Genomic DNA, 19,529 nt, shown 5'->3' with positions numbered 1-19,529 from the left:
TCCCTTTCCAAGAGGTACTTCTCAGAGTTTGAACTTCCTAAAAATGGTCTTTTTTTGTATGGGGGGAGTATTACTGGGGTTGGCACTTTCTGGACAGGTGCTCTATTAGTTAAGCCACACCTTTCTGCTGTATTATTTTGGAGATAACGTGATCTAGCACATTGTGCTATTTGTGCTTCCCGCTCTATCTGAGACGACAAGTGTGCAGCACCACAGTTTTACTGTTGATATGAGGTCTTGTGATCTTTTTGCCCAGGCTGCCTTAGCTCCAACTGTGATCCTCCGGATCCCAAGTAGGTAGGATGACAGTCATGTGCCACCACACCCAGCTATTAGTTAAGATGGGGTTCTCACAAACACTTTTTTCCTGGGCTGACATTGAATTGCAATCCTCCAGATCTATCTCAGTCTCCTACTTAGCCAGGATTGCAGGTATAAGCCACCATCCCTCAACTAGGAATGACCTTTTGTTTTTATGTCCTAGATGACCCACTATAAAATTGATTGTGAAATGTCACTTATTGCTTCATAATTGGGAATTTCTAGGACTTGAGTCTGCACATTGAACTCCAAGTGGTATTGTTTTGTGTTTAGATGTTCCCCATCATTACACAGTATGGAGATGTGTTGGTGAAAAACCTGAAGCAGGAGGCAGAGAAAGACAAACCTGTCACCATGAAAGAGTGAGTAGTGGTGGAGTTTCTGGGGTTTTGGGATCTGTCAGGAGACCTCCAACTACCTGCCAGGGAGCTGAAATTCCCACTGTTGAGTTCTCCACGGACAAGGCAAAAGCAGGAGTATGGTGTTACAGCTGCAATGGGTCACCACAAATGGGAGGTTAGCAGAAGACAGGGTTCCTGAGTATTGGAGCCAAAATTAACTTAGCTGCGTATTTGTTCCTTGAACATTCTAGACAAAATACATAATTTAGAAAGAAGAAACATAATCATACCAACATTATGAGTGCAGAGCATAGGGATATGTGAGTGTCCTCAACATGATACATATTGAAGCTGTGGGTGGGACAAGAAAATTGTAATGTGGGACTGGGAAAAACTTCAAAAAAATCTTCATTCTTTGCTGAGGATATGAACAGAATACTGATTATTAAATATTTCCTCCACTTCTATTTCCTCCAAATTCAAAAGAGAGAAGGCTCTGAAAATCATATGGGTAGTATAACCCTATCACTTTTATTGGATAATCTGGGGCATTTGAGTTAGGCAGAAACCACTAGAGTACATTGAGACTGAAATTGGCAAGCTGGTGAGGTTGTGGTCACTTAGCTCTGGGATTCAGCCAAGTCAATTTTGGAGAGTTATTACTATATTTTATCCAGGAACATTTCTGGTTCTTACATTTTGTAGAAATATCTCTGCCTTCAGAGCAGCCTCAGATCCCCAGAGTTGAGGAAGAGAGGGTCTATCAGGAGACTGAGCAGATGGTGTGGAGAAGGAGGGTGATGTTCTAGCCTACTCAGAACAGGGTGTCACTGTTCTGTAATGAGATGAAGAGGAATCAAGTCTGGACACAGAGTTTGTGCTGAGACAAAACCAAAATCAATGTCCCCTTTCTTGAGTTCCCTAGGATGATTCAATTACTTAACCCTTGTCCTTTGAAAGCACAGTGTTGACACTGCTATCATCCACACTCTGCTCACACTGCTGTCATTTGTCTGGTTCTGGATCTCTGTCTCACTATGACTTGGTTGCCTGAGCTCAGAGGTGAGTGTAACTCACCTTCGAGTCCCTGCCAGCCCAGCACAGGAAAACTGTACCACTGGAATGTGACCATCACCTCAAGAGTGAGTCTAGTGGGAGCATGCACTAGTTAAGTGATCCTGCAGGTACTTCTGGCACCATGTGACTCTCCGTCTGTCTTGAGCTGGCATATGAATTACCTTGCACTTCTTTCTGTGTGTATAGCAGAAGAAGGTGGAAATGGCACAGGTATTAATTTTCAAGGTCTTTCTCTACTCAGCATCTTCGGAGCCTACAGCATGGATGTGATCACTGGAACTTCATTCGGAGTGAATGTAGACTCCCTCAACAACCCCCAGGACCCCTTTGTGGAAAAAACCAAGAATTTCCTAAAAGTTGATTTATTCAAGCCATTGATATTCTCTGTAGGTAGGTAGGCTATTTCATCTCTATTTCTTCTTCCTTCTCACTCTCCCTTCTAAATGACATCTTTATTGAAATTCACATGTCATACATTACTGGCTGTCATGAAAGTTGTTGAACAAACCAAGGTATATTCACAGGCAAGATACATCAGAAAACCCTTTGAACCCTTAGAAACTATAATGAAAGACAGGACTGTAATATAGGTACAGTGTGTATGCAGGGTACTTGTGGGAGGGGGAGAGGGAATGGAAATTAAGGTGAGGGAATATGGTGAATGGACTTCATATACTTTTATGAAATAGAGCAATGAAATCTCTTGCAATTACTTTTAGTGGGGAGGGAGTGGGTGGCGGGGAGAGATGGTAGGGATGATCTAACCAATGTACAATGTAAGCCTATTGGGAATTGTCACAATAAATCCCCCTCTTCCTGTACAACAAATTTATCCTAATAAAAAATGTACCTGCTTAAAATGTACAATTCACTGCTTTTCAAACATTTATAGATATATGGATCCATCATCTTTGCAGTGTTTGTCCACTGAGAAACTTTGAGACTTTTCATGATCCCCTGCAATCCCCCTCCATTCACTAAGTGACTTTTTTGTGATTTAGCCACTAATTCACTTTGTGTTTCTTAGATTTGCCTACTCTGTATACCTCACACAAATGAAATCATAGAATATGTGGTCTTTTTTTGAGTTGCTTGTTTTATTTAGTGCTATATTTTCACATGGAGACGTGTGTCATTACTTCCCTTTTATATGGACAACTAATATTCCATATCAGTTGATGGATAGTCAAGTTATTTTCACATTTTAGGGATTGTGAATTGTGTTCTTGCAAACATTTGCTTAGATAGCTCACTCGTTTTCAGCTTTTCTAATTGTATACTTAGGAGAGGCATTGTTAAGTTATGAAGTAATTCTCTGCTGAACTTATTAAAGAACTGATAAAATGTTTCCTATAACCGTTGCCAGGAATGCATGAGGGTTCCAGTTTCTCTACATCCTACCCAACATCTGGTTTTAAATTTTGATTATAGCCACTGTGTGGGTGTGAAGTGGTCTAGCACTGTGGTTTTGATTTGCTCTTCCTGAGTATTAATAATATTGAAAAATGATGGAGAGGCTAATATTTTCTTTATATAGCTGATCAATTCCTTTGCTTTTCTATCACTGGATTGTTTTATTGTTGATATTGTTGAGATGTAAGACTTCTTTATATATTTGGGATACAATTGCATTATCGATAACTATCTTGTAGGTTTTTCTCCTATTCTGTGTCTTTTCATGTTCTTTCCTTAATTTTATTTTTGACTTGGTGTACATTAACAACACAAGGGGGCATCATTGCGATAGTTCATATATACCCACTGTACTTTGAATAAGTTCACTCCATCCATTTTATCCCATCTCTCCCCCCCTCTCTTCACCACTTTTTCGAATGTTGTTTGCTGAGTTTCATAAATTTCTTTGAAGTAGAAAATGTTTCATTCTCATTATGTACAATTTATGTATTTTCCTTTTATTATTGGTGTTTTTGTTTGAACTCTAAGAATCATTGCCAAATCTAGGGTCATGAAAGTTTGTTTCCTTGGCTTTCTTCTAAGAGTTTTATAGTTGTAACTCTTATGTTTAGGTCTTTGATGCATGTTCAATAAAGATTGCATATCGTGTGAGGCAAGGGTCTCCTTCATTCCTTTTTGCATGTGGTTATCCAAATATCCTTGTATCATTTCTTGAAACAGTTATTCTTGGTGGTCCCAAAATTCTCTGAGGACAATGGACATGTGGATTTATTTTTGTTCTGTAGGTAATAGAAGTTGTGGAGAGGTGTTCTTGCCTTGTTCCTCATCTTTTGAGATGATGTACTCTATCAGACTTGGAGCTAACTCTATGTTTTCATAGATGCCTTTCTTTGGGGTGAGGAATTTTCCTTCTATGCCTAGTTTCTGGAGTATTTAATCTGGAAAGGATGTTCAATTTTTTCCAAATGAGTTTTTTTTTTGCAGCTCTTGATACCTGTGTGGCAATTATTCTTCATCCTATTGATATGTTGTATTACACTTCCTGGCATCCTTGGGTAACCCTATGAGGTTATTGTGTGATTCTTTTCGTATGTTTCCTGAATCAGTTTGCCTAGTATTTCTTGAGGGTGTGTGTGTGTGTGTGTGTGTGTGTGTGTGTGTGTGTGTGTGTGTCTTACTTGTGAGTAGTTTTTTTTTCATATGCTCATCTGGTTTCAGTATCAGGATAGTTTTGGTCTTATGGAATGAGTTTGGGAGTTATTGCTACTCTTCTCGTGTTTGGATGTGTTTATGAGGAATTGGTACTAGGTGTTCTTCAAGTGGTAGAATGCACCATTGAAGTTATCTGTAATTGAGTGTTTCCTTGTGGATGTTTTTTAATTCCAAATTTGATCTGTTTATGTGTTACAAGTCTATTTATATTTACTATTTATTTTTTAGTCAGTTTCTATAATTTGTATCTCTCTACAAATGTGTCCAATCCAAGTTATCTACTTGGTGCAATTGTTCTAGTGATACAATTGTTAATGGAATTTCTTTGTAATAATTTTATTTTTCATTTGGGAAATCTCTCCACTTTCTTTATGAATTCTCTTTTTCTGTTGAGCCTAAATCTCTAAATCTATGCAGAGATTTACCATTTTCACGATATTTCAATATTTGCATGATATTTGGTTATATTTATTTGCTAGTGTTTATTCTACATTTCCCTAGTTCCTGTTTGTCCTTCTTACCTTTTTCTTCTTCTTGCTTGAGGCTTAATTTACTGTCCATTTCTTTGGTGATAGGTGGTGTGAAGTTTGATTATCCACTTGAGATTTTTAAAAACAGTTTACAGTTATACATTTGCCTCTAACTACTGCCTTTTCTCCACCTCACACCTTTGGTTTATTGTGTCTTCATTTTGATTCTTCTCACCAAAATTCTTAAATATCCTTTGAAGTTGCTTGCCACCTGGTAGTTGAGGAATATTGTGTAATTTCTATTCACTGCTTTTCTTGAACTGCACAATCCAAGAAAAGACTAGTCTAATACTCAAAAGGGTAAGAGACCAGAGAATGTAATACTGCTCCTTTGACCACTCCAAAGATGTGGAAGGGAACACTGATGTCACTACTGTGGTCATGGCTCTAGGTGTGATGGGCCCAGACTCAGGCAGTGACCTGCAACCCAAAAAAGGTCACAGAGCAAATGTCTTCAGGTTGACGTTCTGATGACTTCTACTCTTAGGATTGTTTCAGACAATTGTAATTGCTCCATGTATGTAAAATTTGTATTTTCATTGTTTTATTATTTCTTTTCTCTCTAGCACTTTTCCCTTTCCTTCTCCCATTATATGAGCTGTTCAATATCACCATATTTCCAAGTGATTCTATAAAGTTTTTCAAAAAATTTGTAAAAAAGACAAAAGAAAATCGCCTGGATTCAAACCAGAAGGTAAAATGTGGTGGTGGTGGTATCATGAGTAAGTTCATGTATGATAAAGTACTGGATATATTCATGGGATGTGTGTGTTTCTCTCTATATTTTGTTAAAGGTACAGAGAATGTTGGGTTCAGAGCAGGAAAATGTTTAAATTTGTGGGGCATCAAGAAGTTGGAAGTGGGGAAGGTCACCGAGAATGAGTCAGAGCCTACCACTTACAACAGGAGTGAAAATTACTGTGCCGTGACACCTGTATCATTGAGATTAAAACCTCTGCCTTTTTCCTTACCTTTAAAACGTCACCAAAGAATAAAAATTACTGTTTAAAAATTATATTTACTGCTATTATCATGTCCCCAGGCTTATACTGTCAAAGAATCGTGTCAGTTCCAAGCCTCTTATTTGATACATTCTCCCAGGCAAGGCCACATCAGAGTACCTGGCAGAGATTCATTGATATAAAACTTGAGCCTCTTCTGGTGTATAATAAGCAGTGGTGTTTCTGGCCATGGTGGCTGCAATGTCTCCTGGAACCTGATGGCAGGAAAAAGGATGTCCACAGATCGGAGAAGCAGGATGGTTATCTCCATGGTCACCAAGAATTTTGTAGTGTTCTGAAAGTATAGAGTATTTGAAGATGCTCACACAAAAGTTGGTACTGAGCTCTGTAAATGACAGTAGACTACCAAACGGGCCATTGCTGAATGATTAAGGCAGGAGAACAAAAGATTGAATTCCAGAACTTCATCCTGAGCAAGCAGGTGTGACAGGAGAAAGATCCGGCCACTATCTGGCCAGAGTCCTTGTCAAAAGGCAGTGAAACTCAGGTTCAGATTCAGCAAACACCAAAATCTGTTGGACATAACAGTTGTGTTTCTCTCAGAGAAACTTTCTGTTTCCTCAAAATTTACTGATTGGTGTTTTTGTTCATTCAGGACTCAGGCAACCCCATTCTCATTTGTGGACATAAAGGAATGATATTCTCAGAAGTGTGGTTAAATTCTGCCGTCTTGATTCACTTCTAAGCTAACAATTGACCTTCTGTCTTGGAAATTTCTCTCTCCTCTTCCAGCAACGAGTGGATTTTCTTCAGTTGATGCTGAACTCCCAGAACTCCAAAGACACAGGGTCCCTTAAAGGTAACTCAGGATGCTTCGTGGTCTATGAACCAGGGAAGCTCAGAGAGAAAAGATTTTTCTAGAACTGTGCAGGAGGATTTTCAGGCAGAGGAGTATTTCTGCCAAGTTGCAGAAAGACACACAGTGGATATTACATACAGCGGCCCGAGGGACATTCTAAAGCACATGGATAGCTTGAAGGGGAATTGTAAATACCTATTTCATGCCTGGCAGTCCTCAGTGGTCTTGGATCACCTACATCAGAACAAATGCTGATGCTTAATCTCATCCAGACCCACTGAGTCAGAACCTCTGGGTGGAAATTCGCATCCAGACCAGTCAGGAGGACCACTGTCCAAAGAGTGAGGATGCTCACTGGGAGCCCTTGGTGAAAGTGTGTGTACCAGCTTAATCTGATGTATTTTTCTTTTCATAATGAATTAGTAGGTTCTGGGGAAAACCTCTGTAATTTTGTAAATACCCTGCTCCTCTTCATTCTCTTTTCCATTGCTTTCATCATCCATAGATGTTTTTTGACTCAAATCATTATGCTTATTTTAACATATGCATTTACTTACATTAGTGTGATCTTATGTATTCCCAATTGACTCTCAAAAATGAGAATATTTGTTTTGCATTGAAAATTATCTCCAGTATTTATTTTTGAAGCCATTTCTTGTAGCCTCCTGGGCCCCATCTTCTTTTATTTACTGCCTTTTAAAATCATTATTTCTTTGTTGGTTGAGGGCAGGTGGTACTGGGGTATTGCTCACACCTATAATCCCAGCTACTTGGCAGGCAGAGTAGGAGCAGCATGGTTCCAAGGCTAGCCCATGCACTGGCCCAAGACCCTGTGTGAAAAAATAACTAAAACAAAAGGTGTGGAGACAGGACTCAACTGACAGAACACTTGCCTAGCAAGCAGAAGGCCCTGAAGTCAAACCAGAGTGTTGCCAATAAAAAAGTAAATATTCACACGTGGTTGCAGGTCACCATACTGGACAGCAAAGTGGTAAGCTTTGACTTTGTAGTCCAGTTTTTCTTCAGTGGCCTGGGATTCGAGGTAACTGGAAGAAAGAATTTAATAGTTGATTTTACTCACAGCCGCATCACAGAATTCATGATGGGTAGATCAGAAATCTGTAGACCTTTCTCACAGCCATTTGCATTGCTTTTCACTTTGAATTATGTGCATGGGTGATGAATTTGACTGATCCAGCATTCTAATACCCAAAAAGACCATTGAAGTCCTGATGCCTGAGCCCCACTTTCCTTTATTTCTTGCCCAAGGCCTTTCTATGAATGACATTCTTTCTTCTGCTACTTCAATGGCATTCATTATTCAAGGATCAGGCACTACTCTGCTAGAGTTTTGTCTTTCCCTATAGTTTCCTTACATCTGGATATCACTCTCTGTGAAGACAGGTGTCCAAGTCTCATACCTGATGTCTTTCAAAAGCATAATCCCCGATTCTCAAGAAAGGTTGTATGCACAAATCTCCACGTGTGGTGAAGGTTCAGGTTGTGACTCAGTAGGTCTGAATGGGTTTGATATTTTGCATTTCTATGAAGATGCTACCAAGTACATGGACCACACTTTGAGTAGTTTCTTTGACCCCCAACATTATTCCCTTAAATTTAGACTAAAGTCCATTAATAATGTATGCAATGAAGCTTTAGTATGACAAGCTATCTCAATCATTTGTATTTTAGCTAGAAATGTTCAGACTTTTTTCTGAGGGACAAAGTCACTCCAGTTTTAACATGTAGTTAAATTGCTCTTTTTTATTAGGATATATTTGTTACACGGGGGAACTTCACAGTGACATTTCCCCCAATTAGACTTATATTGTACCATTGTCTCTCCTCTTTAGCCCCCTCCCTGCTCCACTTAAAGCAATCGCAAGAGGTTTCTTTGTTCTCTTTCATATAGGTATATGAAGCCCATCAACCAAATTCCAGCACCTTCATCTTCTTCAGTCCCCCACTTCCCCCATCAGTTCTGTTTTTCATCATTAATATTTAAGGTGGTGTTCAAAGGGGTTTCTCAATGCATCCCCATGTCCCTTACATTGGTCTTTCAACCCCTTCCATTGCTCTCCCTTACCCTCTTTACCTCCTGCCCACTTATTTTTTAAAAGCTTTCAATACACATCCTTATATCCTCTACCTTCACAGATCTTCTGTTTCCTGATATTACCGATGCTCTGTCATTCTCTTTTCTTTTCCCTCTTTCCCCGAGTTCCATAGGGTAGTTCCACTTTTGCAAACATGTTCAACTTCTGAATTTGTATGTGGTCATATTTGTTTTTGTGTATGTGTTTATCTTGCCAAATTTCTGTTATGCTATCCTAGGTGTAGTGATCACACTGTGTGTATTAGGCAGAAAAACTATCTCTTGAAATTCCTAGCTGTGGTGGTGAGGATGGTAGAATCAGGTTCAGATGAAAACGATTTTCCTTTTTGTGGCTGTGTCAGATAGACGTTAGGGAGAAACCCAGGCTCAGTGTTTCTCTGAATTGTTTTCTGCGTTCCTTCCTAGGTATTTGTTAGCTACATTTAGAGTCCTCCTCATGGAAACCTAAATGATGGTATACATTCTCCTGCTCTTCTGAAATATTTCCTTCCTTTTTAGCTCTATCTGATCAGGAAATTGTGGCTCAATCAGCTATCTTCATTGTTGCTGGCTATGATGCGACTAGCAGTACCCTCTCTGTTCTCATGCATGTCTTGGCCACTCACTCTGATGTACAGAAGAAACTGCAGAAGGAGATTGACACAACTTTTCCCAATAAAGTGAGTGCATGGAACCTGGAGAGGGAGCGAGGATGTGAAACCTTAATAAAAATACCCCCTTAGCAATTGCAATAAAAATATTTCTAAGGAAAGTAAGCATTGATTCTTTCACTAGTGACATTTATGATGGGAATAAATAGAGATACAGAGGGAAAGACATAGGAAATATATTCTGTCCACAGAAGAATAAAATCTTTGTGATACAGGCTGGTCCTGGTGAATCTGTAACTATTACCACAGTAATACAAACTAAGAAACACCCAAAAAGCATTAGTCACATGTAAACATACCTATTAATCACTCACGTGTCTGGATTGTGCTGACATGCTAGATGTACTATGGTCTTACTGTTGGCTGATTGAGGTTGACTTTGGTTGGGCTGTGTGGGTTGACTTGGATCTGCCCCACACATCCTCACACTTTAGAGCCAGAAGTGAAGAAGCAAAGCTATGAGCCAGGGTTTGTGGGTCCTGAGCCAAACTCTTAGCCTCTACATAATGGTCTTTCTCCAATGTCACACCTAGTGATAGCCACACTTTGCTCACATGGTCTTAATATTGCTCTCCAACTGGAATGCTTTAGGATGAAAAATTAATGGAACACTGGGCTGTTGTGGCTGGCTCTGCAGTGATGTGAGCACAGATCAAGTCAAGCCCTAAAGTAACAAGCTGGAGATTGGTCCAGCAACCTTGATGGGGCTTATTGTGGATTCCTTTTCTCATTGGACCCTTTACTAGAATGAAATTATGTGACCTGGTAACAGCCAACCATAACCTTCATTTGTCATAATGGCACAGAAAAGGAGTAATTTCTCCACAAATTATTCATAGAGAATCATTTTAATATACTATTTCTTTCCTAATTATATATACATACATAATACATATACATATATACACATGTATAATCTAAGAAATTATTAAGCAATATCTGTCAATTGAAAAGCTTATATTCTGGGCATGGTAACATATGCCTATAATCCCAGCTTCCCAGGAGGTTGAGGCTGGAGGATCATGAGTTCCCACCAAGCTGGGGCAACACAGTGAGATCCTATTCTTAAAAAAACTGATGTGGATTAAGAATAGGGGATTTTGTTTCCTTCCATGTGCTATTTCTTTGGTATAGACTTGTGGCCTGTCTGTTGTAAGGTGACAGCAACTTTCCCTATTTTTCTTGAGTGTGATTGTCAAAATGTATCAGTTACATTCCCTCATGTGAGCAAGTGAAGCAACATATGGTGATGCTGAGGGTTTCTGACACTGAGCAGTGGATTTTCCAAAATGTCTCTCATATTCACAGCTATACCAAACATCTCAATGGACCATTCAGCAGGTTATGATAACACATGGTAAATGTCAAGGTCCTTGATGAATTCGAGTTCAACTTTGGAGTTTAGACTGAGTTGACCATGTTGAAAGTAAATTCCTGACCTCAATGTACCAAAATCTATGTCTTTCTTCCCAGGCACCTGTCACCTACGATGCCCTGATGGAGATGGAGTATCTGGACATGGTGGTGAATGAGACTCTCAGATTGTATCCAGTTTCTTCAAGGGTTGAGAGACTGTGTAAAAAAGATGTTGAAATCAGAGGTTTATATATTCCTAAAGGGGTAGTGATGATGGTACCAGTCTTTGTTCTTCATCGGGACCCAGAGCACTGGCCAGAGCCTGAGGAGTTCCGTCCCGAAAGGTATGAGAACCCTGAGAGAAGGAGTTGCTTACTAAGTCAAACTGGCCCAAGACCATTAGGAGAGGACATACCTGTGATTTTGCATTCATTTGCAACTATGTATTTTTTAGAAATTTTAAATTATAAATTGATAGTTTTAGAATGTGCACAAACGTTAGAACAAAAATAAAAAGCATATGCCCAGTCAGAGTTCCATCTCTTACGAAAAAACCCAGCAACAGGTTGTTGTTTGTCTTCCTGTACATATTCCTATTCATAAATAGATTTTTAAGCTAATTTTATATTTCTCTTTACTTGTGTTTTAAAGTTCAGCTTACTTACAGTAAACTATGTCCACCATTTTATTATACATATGGACATATGCATGTATGTTTCTATATACACAATTTAATACATACAAAGATATATGTATATGTATATATATATATAGTTAATTAATTAGTAATATACATCCCCATGCCCAATTTTTCCATTGAGTTGAGGTCTTGTGAACTTTTATTTCCTGGGCTGATCTGGGACCACGATCCTCCTGTGTATCTGGGATGACAGGCTTGTGCCATTGTGTCCAGCTATTTCTTCAGAAGGGGTCTACCACACTTTTTTGTACAGGATAGCTTCAAACCATCATTGCTCCAATCTCAGCCTCCCAAATAGCCAGAAGAATGAGCTTGAATGTTTCAGTGTTTTTCAATGTGTCAATTATATGTCCCAACATCTATCTGACTACTTCAGGAGTCCAATACACAAACCACCACAACTCTCTCCTGATTTTGTATTGCTCTATCACTTGTGTGTAATTCTGAATGTTCTCCATTGTATGATGATTCCTATAAATATATACAATTTTGACACCCTTATCACTTCCCCAAATCAACATTTTTCCTTAATAATGAGGAATCTAATTTGAATTGAACACAGAGCTAAACTGTCAGTAACTTTAAGCCTATTGGCAGAGATAAACAAGGATTCAGTAATGATACTGCCATAGAGAAGTATCCTGTGCCCTTGTAAATTATCTGACTTTGACAATTCTTTGGAGCTTTTAGAGAAAGAGAAAGAGAGAATTAGAGACAGGAGTAGAAGGAGGAGGAGGAAGAACAAGAGGAAGAGGAGGACAAGACAGAGGATGAGGAGCATGACAAAAAGGGGAAGAAAGACAGGAGAGGGACAGAGGGAAGGAGAGAGAGAGAGAAAGAGAGAGAGGCAAGTAAACCATGACAGCTTCAACAATGACAGAGATTTTCTCCTGGTCCCCCTTCAATAACCATATGAATAACATAGGTGTAAGGCACAAAACTTCTTTTATTCTAATCAGTCTGATTCCTATGTGCCTTTCAGAAGGTGAACACACCATCACCCAAAATCAAATTGTAGTGGTAAAGATATATTTTCTTTCACATAGCAGTCACCTTGTCTCACCTCAACCATACTGGAAGGGTATTGGAAGAAGAAAGGATCTTTAGCATGCAATTCTCAGAGCCTAATCTTGGTGACAGGGATTTCAGTGACCAGCCCACAAAAGGACCATGTGGACTACAGTTTATGTGACTCTTGGGGGAGTTGTATTTCATTGACTTGTTTTTATTAACTATTGTGGAGGCAGGTTCAGCAAGGAGAACAAGGAGAGAATTGATCCTTACACATATATGTCCTTTGGAGCTGGACCCCGAAACTGTATTGGAATGAGATTTGCTCTCATGAACGTGAAACTTGCTCTTGTCAGAGTTCTGCAGAACTTCTCCTTCCAACCTTGTAAAGAAACCCAGGTGAGACAGAACACCTTCTGTATAAATAATGATTTATTAAGAGGTCATCATTTCAGCTGAGGGGTCTCTGTACCAAATTCTTTTAGTAACTCGCTCTATGACCAAAAGATGTATTTGCAGCTAGGCATTAGCCTTAAGGGTCCTTCCCTTCTGGAGCTATAAATCTGTGTCTGTGTAATACACAACTATAATGATCGTGTAGAGGATGACCTGATTATAGTGGTCTCTTTGAAATTGAGTAATATTTTTAATTTATTTTCAAGTCAACTGGAGAAAAGACATGTTGTGGGAACATGAAAAACAACTATCACCTTGTAATGTTTTTGGAGTAGTGCTCTCGTGCACCGGAAGTTACAGATGCCCTTCTGTGACAGTTTCTCAACCTCTGCCTATTCATTGAAATCATTGAGGAGCATTAAAAACTTATGAGACCTGGTCATCTCAGTGATTCTACAATAATCTTGCAGAGTGTGGCTTTAATAGTTTCTCCATGGTTATCACGCGTAGTTAAGTTTGGAGATACATGGTGTAAAGCATTACTTCTGGATATGAAGAACCATTCAGGTCCATTTTGAGTATTTGACCTCAACTTTTAGGAGTTCTTCTCCAGACAAACTGGTTCCTATTCCATTTTCATAAGGCATGTGTCTTCTTCTGTCTGCCTGATTCTATTCTCATCCTTCAAGTTCAAGTGAATCTCTACATTCCTGCAAGAAACATTCTCCTTCTGTTCCAGGACCCAATTTCTCTTCTGCTCTATTATTGGTTAATTCCCAGCCATTACCATCACCTATGTTAAGACTTTGTCATTCAGTGATTCAGTTTGGTTCTCAGTGTTTTCTCTGTATTTAATACCTTCCCCTTCCTTCTAATAACACCTCATTTCATTCTTCCATAAACTCTCAATGGTAACTTGCAGTGTGGTTTGATTGAAAGGAACTGGTAAATGTTTAAAGTTGGACTTATAGTTATAGTCAAATTCTTATATACATATCACAAAGTATTTTAAGTTATAGTAATTGAGTCAACCCTTAGTACTGCCAAAAACAATTTTGTATATGTGCACGTGTGTATCTTTCTATGTATCTGTCTCTGAAAATCTATGCCTACTCATTGATATTTTAAAAGAATAACATGGTGCAGTGAGGGAAAAGAACTGAAATCTCTCCCTTGAAGAGTCTGAACAATATTTTTCTCTGCATCCCTGGGATTAAGCTGACTTGGTCATGGTGAATGATGTGTTGTTGGATTTTGTTTGCCATTATTTTATTCACAATATTTGTGTCGATGTTCATTAAGGAGATTGGCCTATAGTTCTCCTTTTTTGATGTGTCTGTGTCTGGTTTGGGGATGACTGTAATACTGGCTTCATAAAACAGTTAGTCAGTGTTCCTTCCCTTTCTATTTCAGAGACAAGTTTAAGGAGGGTTGGTATGAGTTCTCCCTTAAAGGTCTGATAGAATTCAGCAGAGAATCCATCAGGTCTTGGACTTTTCTTTTTTGGGAGACTCTTTATTGCTGCTTCAATTTCATTTTGTGTTTAGATCTATTTAGATGATTAATGTCCTCTTGGTTCAATTTTGGATAGTCACAAGTATTTAGAAATTTGTCCATTTCTTCAAGATTTTCAAATTTATTAGAATACAGGTTCTCAAAGCATTCTCTGATTATTTCCTGGATTTCCATGGTGTTTGTCCTTATCTCCCCTTTTGCATTTCTGATTCCACTGATTTGAGCTTTTTCTCTCCTCATTTTAGTCAGATTTGCCAGGAGTCTGTTAATCTTGTTTATTTTTTTCAAAGAATCAGTTTTTTGTTTCATTGATTCTTTGTATGGTTTTTTTGTATGTATTTCATTATTTTCAGCCCTTGTTTTTATTATTTCTCTCCTTCTCCTTGTTTTGGGATTTGCTTGTTCTTGTTTTTCTAGGGATTTGAAATGTAGCTTTAAGTCATTGATTTGAGATCTTTATGCCCTTTTAATATATGCACTCAAGGCTATAAACTTTCCTCTTATGACTGCCTTTGCTGTGTCCCATAGGTTATGATAGGTCATGTTTCCATTTTCATTAACTTCCAGGAAACTTTTAATTTCCTCTTTTATTTCATCAATGACCTATTCATCATTAAGCAATGTGTTGTTCAGCTTCCAATTATTTACATATTTTCTACTATTTTTTTGGTTGTTGAGTTCTAGTTTTAATGCATTGTGATCAGATAGAATTCATGGGATTATTTCTATTTTCTTATATTTGCTGAGGCTTGCTTTGTGCCCTAAGATATGACTAATTTTAGAGAATCTTCTGTGGACTGCTGAGAGGAATATATATTGTGCAGAGGTTGGATGAAATACTCTGTAGACATCATCTAGGTCCATTTGACCTATGGTGTGATTTGGGTCTAGAATTTCTTTATTGATTTTTTGTTTGGATGATTTCTCTATTGGTGACAGGTGGTATTTAAGTCTCCCCCTACCATTGTGTTGGAGTCTATATATGGTTTTAGGTCGTTCAGTGTATGTTTGATAAAGTGGGTTGCACTGACATTGGGTGCATATCAGTTGATAAATGTTATTTCCTTTCGGTGTATTTCACCTTTTATTAGTATGGAGTGTCCTTTATCTCATTTGATCAATGTAATTTTGAAGTCTACTTTGTCTGAGGTAAGCATTGCTACTCCTGCCTGTTTTCAGGGGCTATTGGCTTGGAAAATCTTCTTCCATCCTTTTACCCTTAGCCAGTGCTTGTTTCTGTCAATGAGATGGGTCTCCTGTAAGCACAGATTATTGGTTTTTCCTTTTTAATCCAGTTGGCCAAACAGTGTCTTTTGATGGAGAGTTAAGTGTGTTAATATTCAGTGTAATATTGATAGGTATGTGGTGATTCCTGTCATTTAGTTGTCTTTGTTGTTTAAGGGTTTGATTGTGTGCAGCTGAATCAATGTTGATCTCTACTTTCTTGTCTTTTCTTCTCCTGTGGTTTGGTACTGCCTGTCCTTTCATGGTTTTGTTTGGTTTCATTTTCTTGTGCATAATTCCTTGAAGAATATTTTGTAGTGGTGGCTTGGTGGTCATATACAGTTTTAGTTTCTGCTTATCATGAAGACTTTTATTGCTGCATCTATTTTGAATGATCATTTTGCTGGGTAGAGTATCTTAGGGTTGAAGTTATTTTCAATCAGTGCCCGGAAGGCCTCACTCCATGCTCTTCTTGTTTTTAAGATTTCCATTGAGAAATTTGCTATGATTTTGATGGGTTTACCTTTATATGTTATTTGCTTTTTCTTTCTTATTGCCTTCAATATTCTTTTTCTATTCTCTGTGCTTGTTGTTTTAATGATAATATGTTGTGAGGTAGTTCTGTTTTGGTCAAGTTTGTTTGGTGTCCTGGAGGCTTCCTGTACCTGAATGTGCATAGCTTTCTCTAGATCTGGGAAATTTTCTGTTGTTATTTTGTTGAATATATTATGAATACCTTTTGCTAGTACCTCTTCTCCTTCAGTACCCATGATTTTCAGGTTTGATCTTTTGATGGAGTCAGTGAGTTCTTGCAAATTCCTTTCACAGGTCTTGAGTTGTTTGTGTAATAGCTCTTCAGTTTCTCCTTTAATTTCCATTTTATTTTCAAGTTCTAAGATTCTGTCTTCTGCTTGTTGAAGTCTGCTGGAGTGGCCTTCCATTGTGTTTTGTATTTCTGTTTCATTCTTTTTTCTGAGGTTTTCCATATCATGGGTCACTTCTTTATTATTCTCAATTATCATCTTTAGTTCATTTATCTCTGTATTTATAGTGTTCTCTGTTTCACTTTGGTGTTTATTTAGGACTCCTATGAGTTCATTTACTTGTTTCTGTGTCTTCTCATAGTCTTTATTTTTGGTGTCTTGGAATTTCTTGAGTACTTCTTATATATTTTGATTGACCATGTCTAGTAACATCTCCATGAAATTTTCAGAGATTACTTGCAGGATTTCTTCTATAAAGAAGTTATTGTGGGCATTGTGGGGTCCTTTATGTCATTTATCTTTGTTTTTTTTTGGAGTCCGGAACAGGGCATCTGTTTTCTTCATTTTCCTTTGAATCCTGTATTAAATTATTTTTGGGGAGAGAATGGCTTCCATCCCTTTTTCATCTTCCCATTGCTCCACTTGGTACTGGGTATATATGTTGTTAATAGCTTGTTGGTTTCCATCATCTGTTTTCTTTCCCTTGGTTTAATTTTGCTTTGTTTGTATTTTTCTCTTGATTTAATTTTGGTTTGTTTGTGTATTGGATTTTTAACTTAGGGTATGAATGCTTTTTCTGTCCCTGGTCTGGGTGTAATTTTGTATTACACCCAGTAATACAAAATTATTAGTTTCACAATAGTAAAACTAACAAAACACAACAGAACAACAACAAGAAACCCAAAACAAATCAATGTGGAGAGATGAACAAACAAACACAGACAAAGAAGAAACAAAACAAACAAACAAACATATAAGAAAACTCCAGGTTCAGGAACAATAGAATTTCAGTCTTAGTATTTCTGGTGTTACTCCTTCAGCATCCAGTCCTGGTGTTGGTATTTAAGCAGAAGCTCGTCCTAGTTTCAACAGGTGGTTAGGTAGTGTTTTTTATTTCTGTCTTTCAGTGGCAGCTGCTTGGTCAGCTCCTCCCTCAGTGAGGTGTGGCAGTTTAAGTTGGTATGTTATCTTCAGGTTCTGGAGATCAGCTCTGTAGCTCACCAGCTGTCCTGCCTTTTGAGTTGGGTTTTCTCAGTGTTGGTTAACTGGGAGTTTGTTTCTTTGCCTTGCCCCCTTTCTCTGGAGCAAGGTCAGTGAGCTGTCAGTTGGCCCCCTGTTGTCAGCATGTTGTGATGGTTTGCTGATTATTTTTCAATTTTTCAGTGTTGTTTGACTTTGGCTGTTGCTCACTGGCTCAGAAGATGAGCTTTGTGGGCTACTACCTGCCCTTTTTCAAGCAGTGGCTTATCATCCACCCACTGTCAGCCCTCCTGCGTTTCCAGCCATTTGTTTACTGAAGTTTGTGAGGAGCTCAGCTCCTTGCCTTTCCCCCCCTTCTCCAGTGCACTTTCAGAGCTCCTGCCCTCCTTGCTGTGTGCCAGTTTTCAGTTCATTGTTTATTCAGGCTTTTTTTTGTGGGGTGGGCAGTCTTCCCAGGGGGATATGCAGGTTTATCCTAGGGGTGGATGGGGGCATACTGCCTGACACTCAGTGCTCACTTTTTGTTCTACTGAATGTCTCCTAGGCAGGTTTGGAGCTGGCATCCGGCAACTCAGGAGCCCTCCTGTTTTCTCAGTGTAATGTGTTGTGAGAAGATTTACACAGGCTAGTGGTCCAGGATGTTGAAGTTTTGATTCTTCTTGATGCTTTATTCTGCCTAGGGTGGCTCCAGCATCTCAGCAATATTTTTCATTTATGGACCTCATGCTGTCTGCTTTTGTGCCCTAGTCGCCATCTTAGATCCTCTCTGGTTTAAAATTTTTAAGCTCATTTTTACTGAAAATTTAAATCAATAGAAAATGTAAAGCAAACAAGACAACCTTATTTTTTCTACTCAGACGTGGTACACAGCAGGTGCTCAGTAAATATTTTACTATAAGAACATTGGGGTGAATTATTTCACTATCCATTCTTGACACAGCTTAGAGAACAAAAAAAGGGACTCAAGATCTATAGGCTTGCAAAAAGTAGTTTTTATGTGTTCGTAAAGCATTACTGTCCTAATGTATCTTTTCTACTTTCCTTCTGTGTTTGTTGATGTTTCACTGGTTGCTTCTCATTGTGCTTCCTCAACCATTGCAGATTCCCCTGAGATTGAGCCGCAATCAGATTCTTCTCCCAGAAAAGCCCATTGTTCTGAAGGTGATGTCAAGAGATGGGACCATAAGTAGAGCATAAATTTCCCTCAGGACTTCTGCTATGACCTTCAAGGAGTCTGCTTCCCAGAACACCAGAAAATTTAATTTAGTTTGTGAGTAATAACAAGATGAACATGACTTAATCTGTAGCTTGTGATAGATAATTAGGGAATTTGGGAATTCATTGAGCTTACTCATTGTGTGTGGATTGTCATCGATTTTGTAATGTGAAGGAAATGACTGAGTGCTCAATATATAGACTGATAGATTCAGGTTCTCTGGTTCTCATGGGATTATCTCCATTCACCTTCATCAATTCCTTCTGATGATGATCACAGTGAATATTTCTCTGTCATTTTTAACTAAACTGGTAATGATTATGGTGACTACAGCAGTGAATTTACATCAAATATTGTCTTTGCAATATACTACAATAAGTGTTATATTGAGAATACAAATAAATACCTCTTTTGAAAAACATCTGATGTCTTTGTACACATTGGAAGGGAAGTTAGAGAGCTATCAGGAGAAGCGAGTGTAAATGCTTTTGGTCATCATAGTCTCTGGTTGTGTGGGCCTTTTTCAAACTCCCAACCTGATTATGTAGGTAAGTGACAGTGAATTCACTATGACTTTGCCCATTTCTTGGAGAGTTTAATTGTGCCATTTAAAAAACACATAATTGTTGACAAATCCTATGGGAGTCAATATTTTATTTTTTT

The 19,529-nt window shown here is 38.4% G+C and overlaps 1 protein-coding gene across 1 annotated transcript in view; it reads left to right on the top strand.

Moving 5' to 3' along the window:
* Nucleotides 1–19,287, top strand: part of LOC141423993 (cytochrome P450 3A11-like) — a 29,306-nt gene extending 10,019 nt beyond the window's left edge. Inside the window, exons 6-13 of the mRNA XM_074075584.1 lie at nt 595–683; nt 1,981–2,129; nt 5,464–5,591; nt 6,652–6,718; nt 9,333–9,493; nt 10,958–11,184; nt 12,788–12,950; nt 18,752–19,287. Of these exons, the coding sequence (XP_073931685.1) occupies nt 595–683; nt 1,981–2,129; nt 5,464–5,591; nt 6,652–6,718; nt 9,333–9,493; nt 10,958–11,184; nt 12,788–12,950; nt 18,752–18,847 (1,080 nt within the window). The 3' untranslated portion in view covers nt 18,848–19,287. The remainder of the gene's footprint in view (nt 1–594; nt 684–1,980; nt 2,130–5,463; nt 5,592–6,651; nt 6,719–9,332; nt 9,494–10,957; nt 11,185–12,787; nt 12,951–18,751) is intronic.
* Nucleotides 19,288–19,529: the final 242 nt, after the last annotated feature.

The sequence above is a fragment of the Castor canadensis genome, chromosome 6 (genome assembly GCF_047511655.1).
Source record: "Castor canadensis chromosome 6, mCasCan1.hap1v2, whole genome shotgun sequence".
Lineage (NCBI taxonomy): Eukaryota > Metazoa > Chordata > Mammalia > Rodentia > Castoridae > Castor > Castor canadensis.
This window is presented reverse-complemented; position numbering and strand designations above follow the sequence as displayed.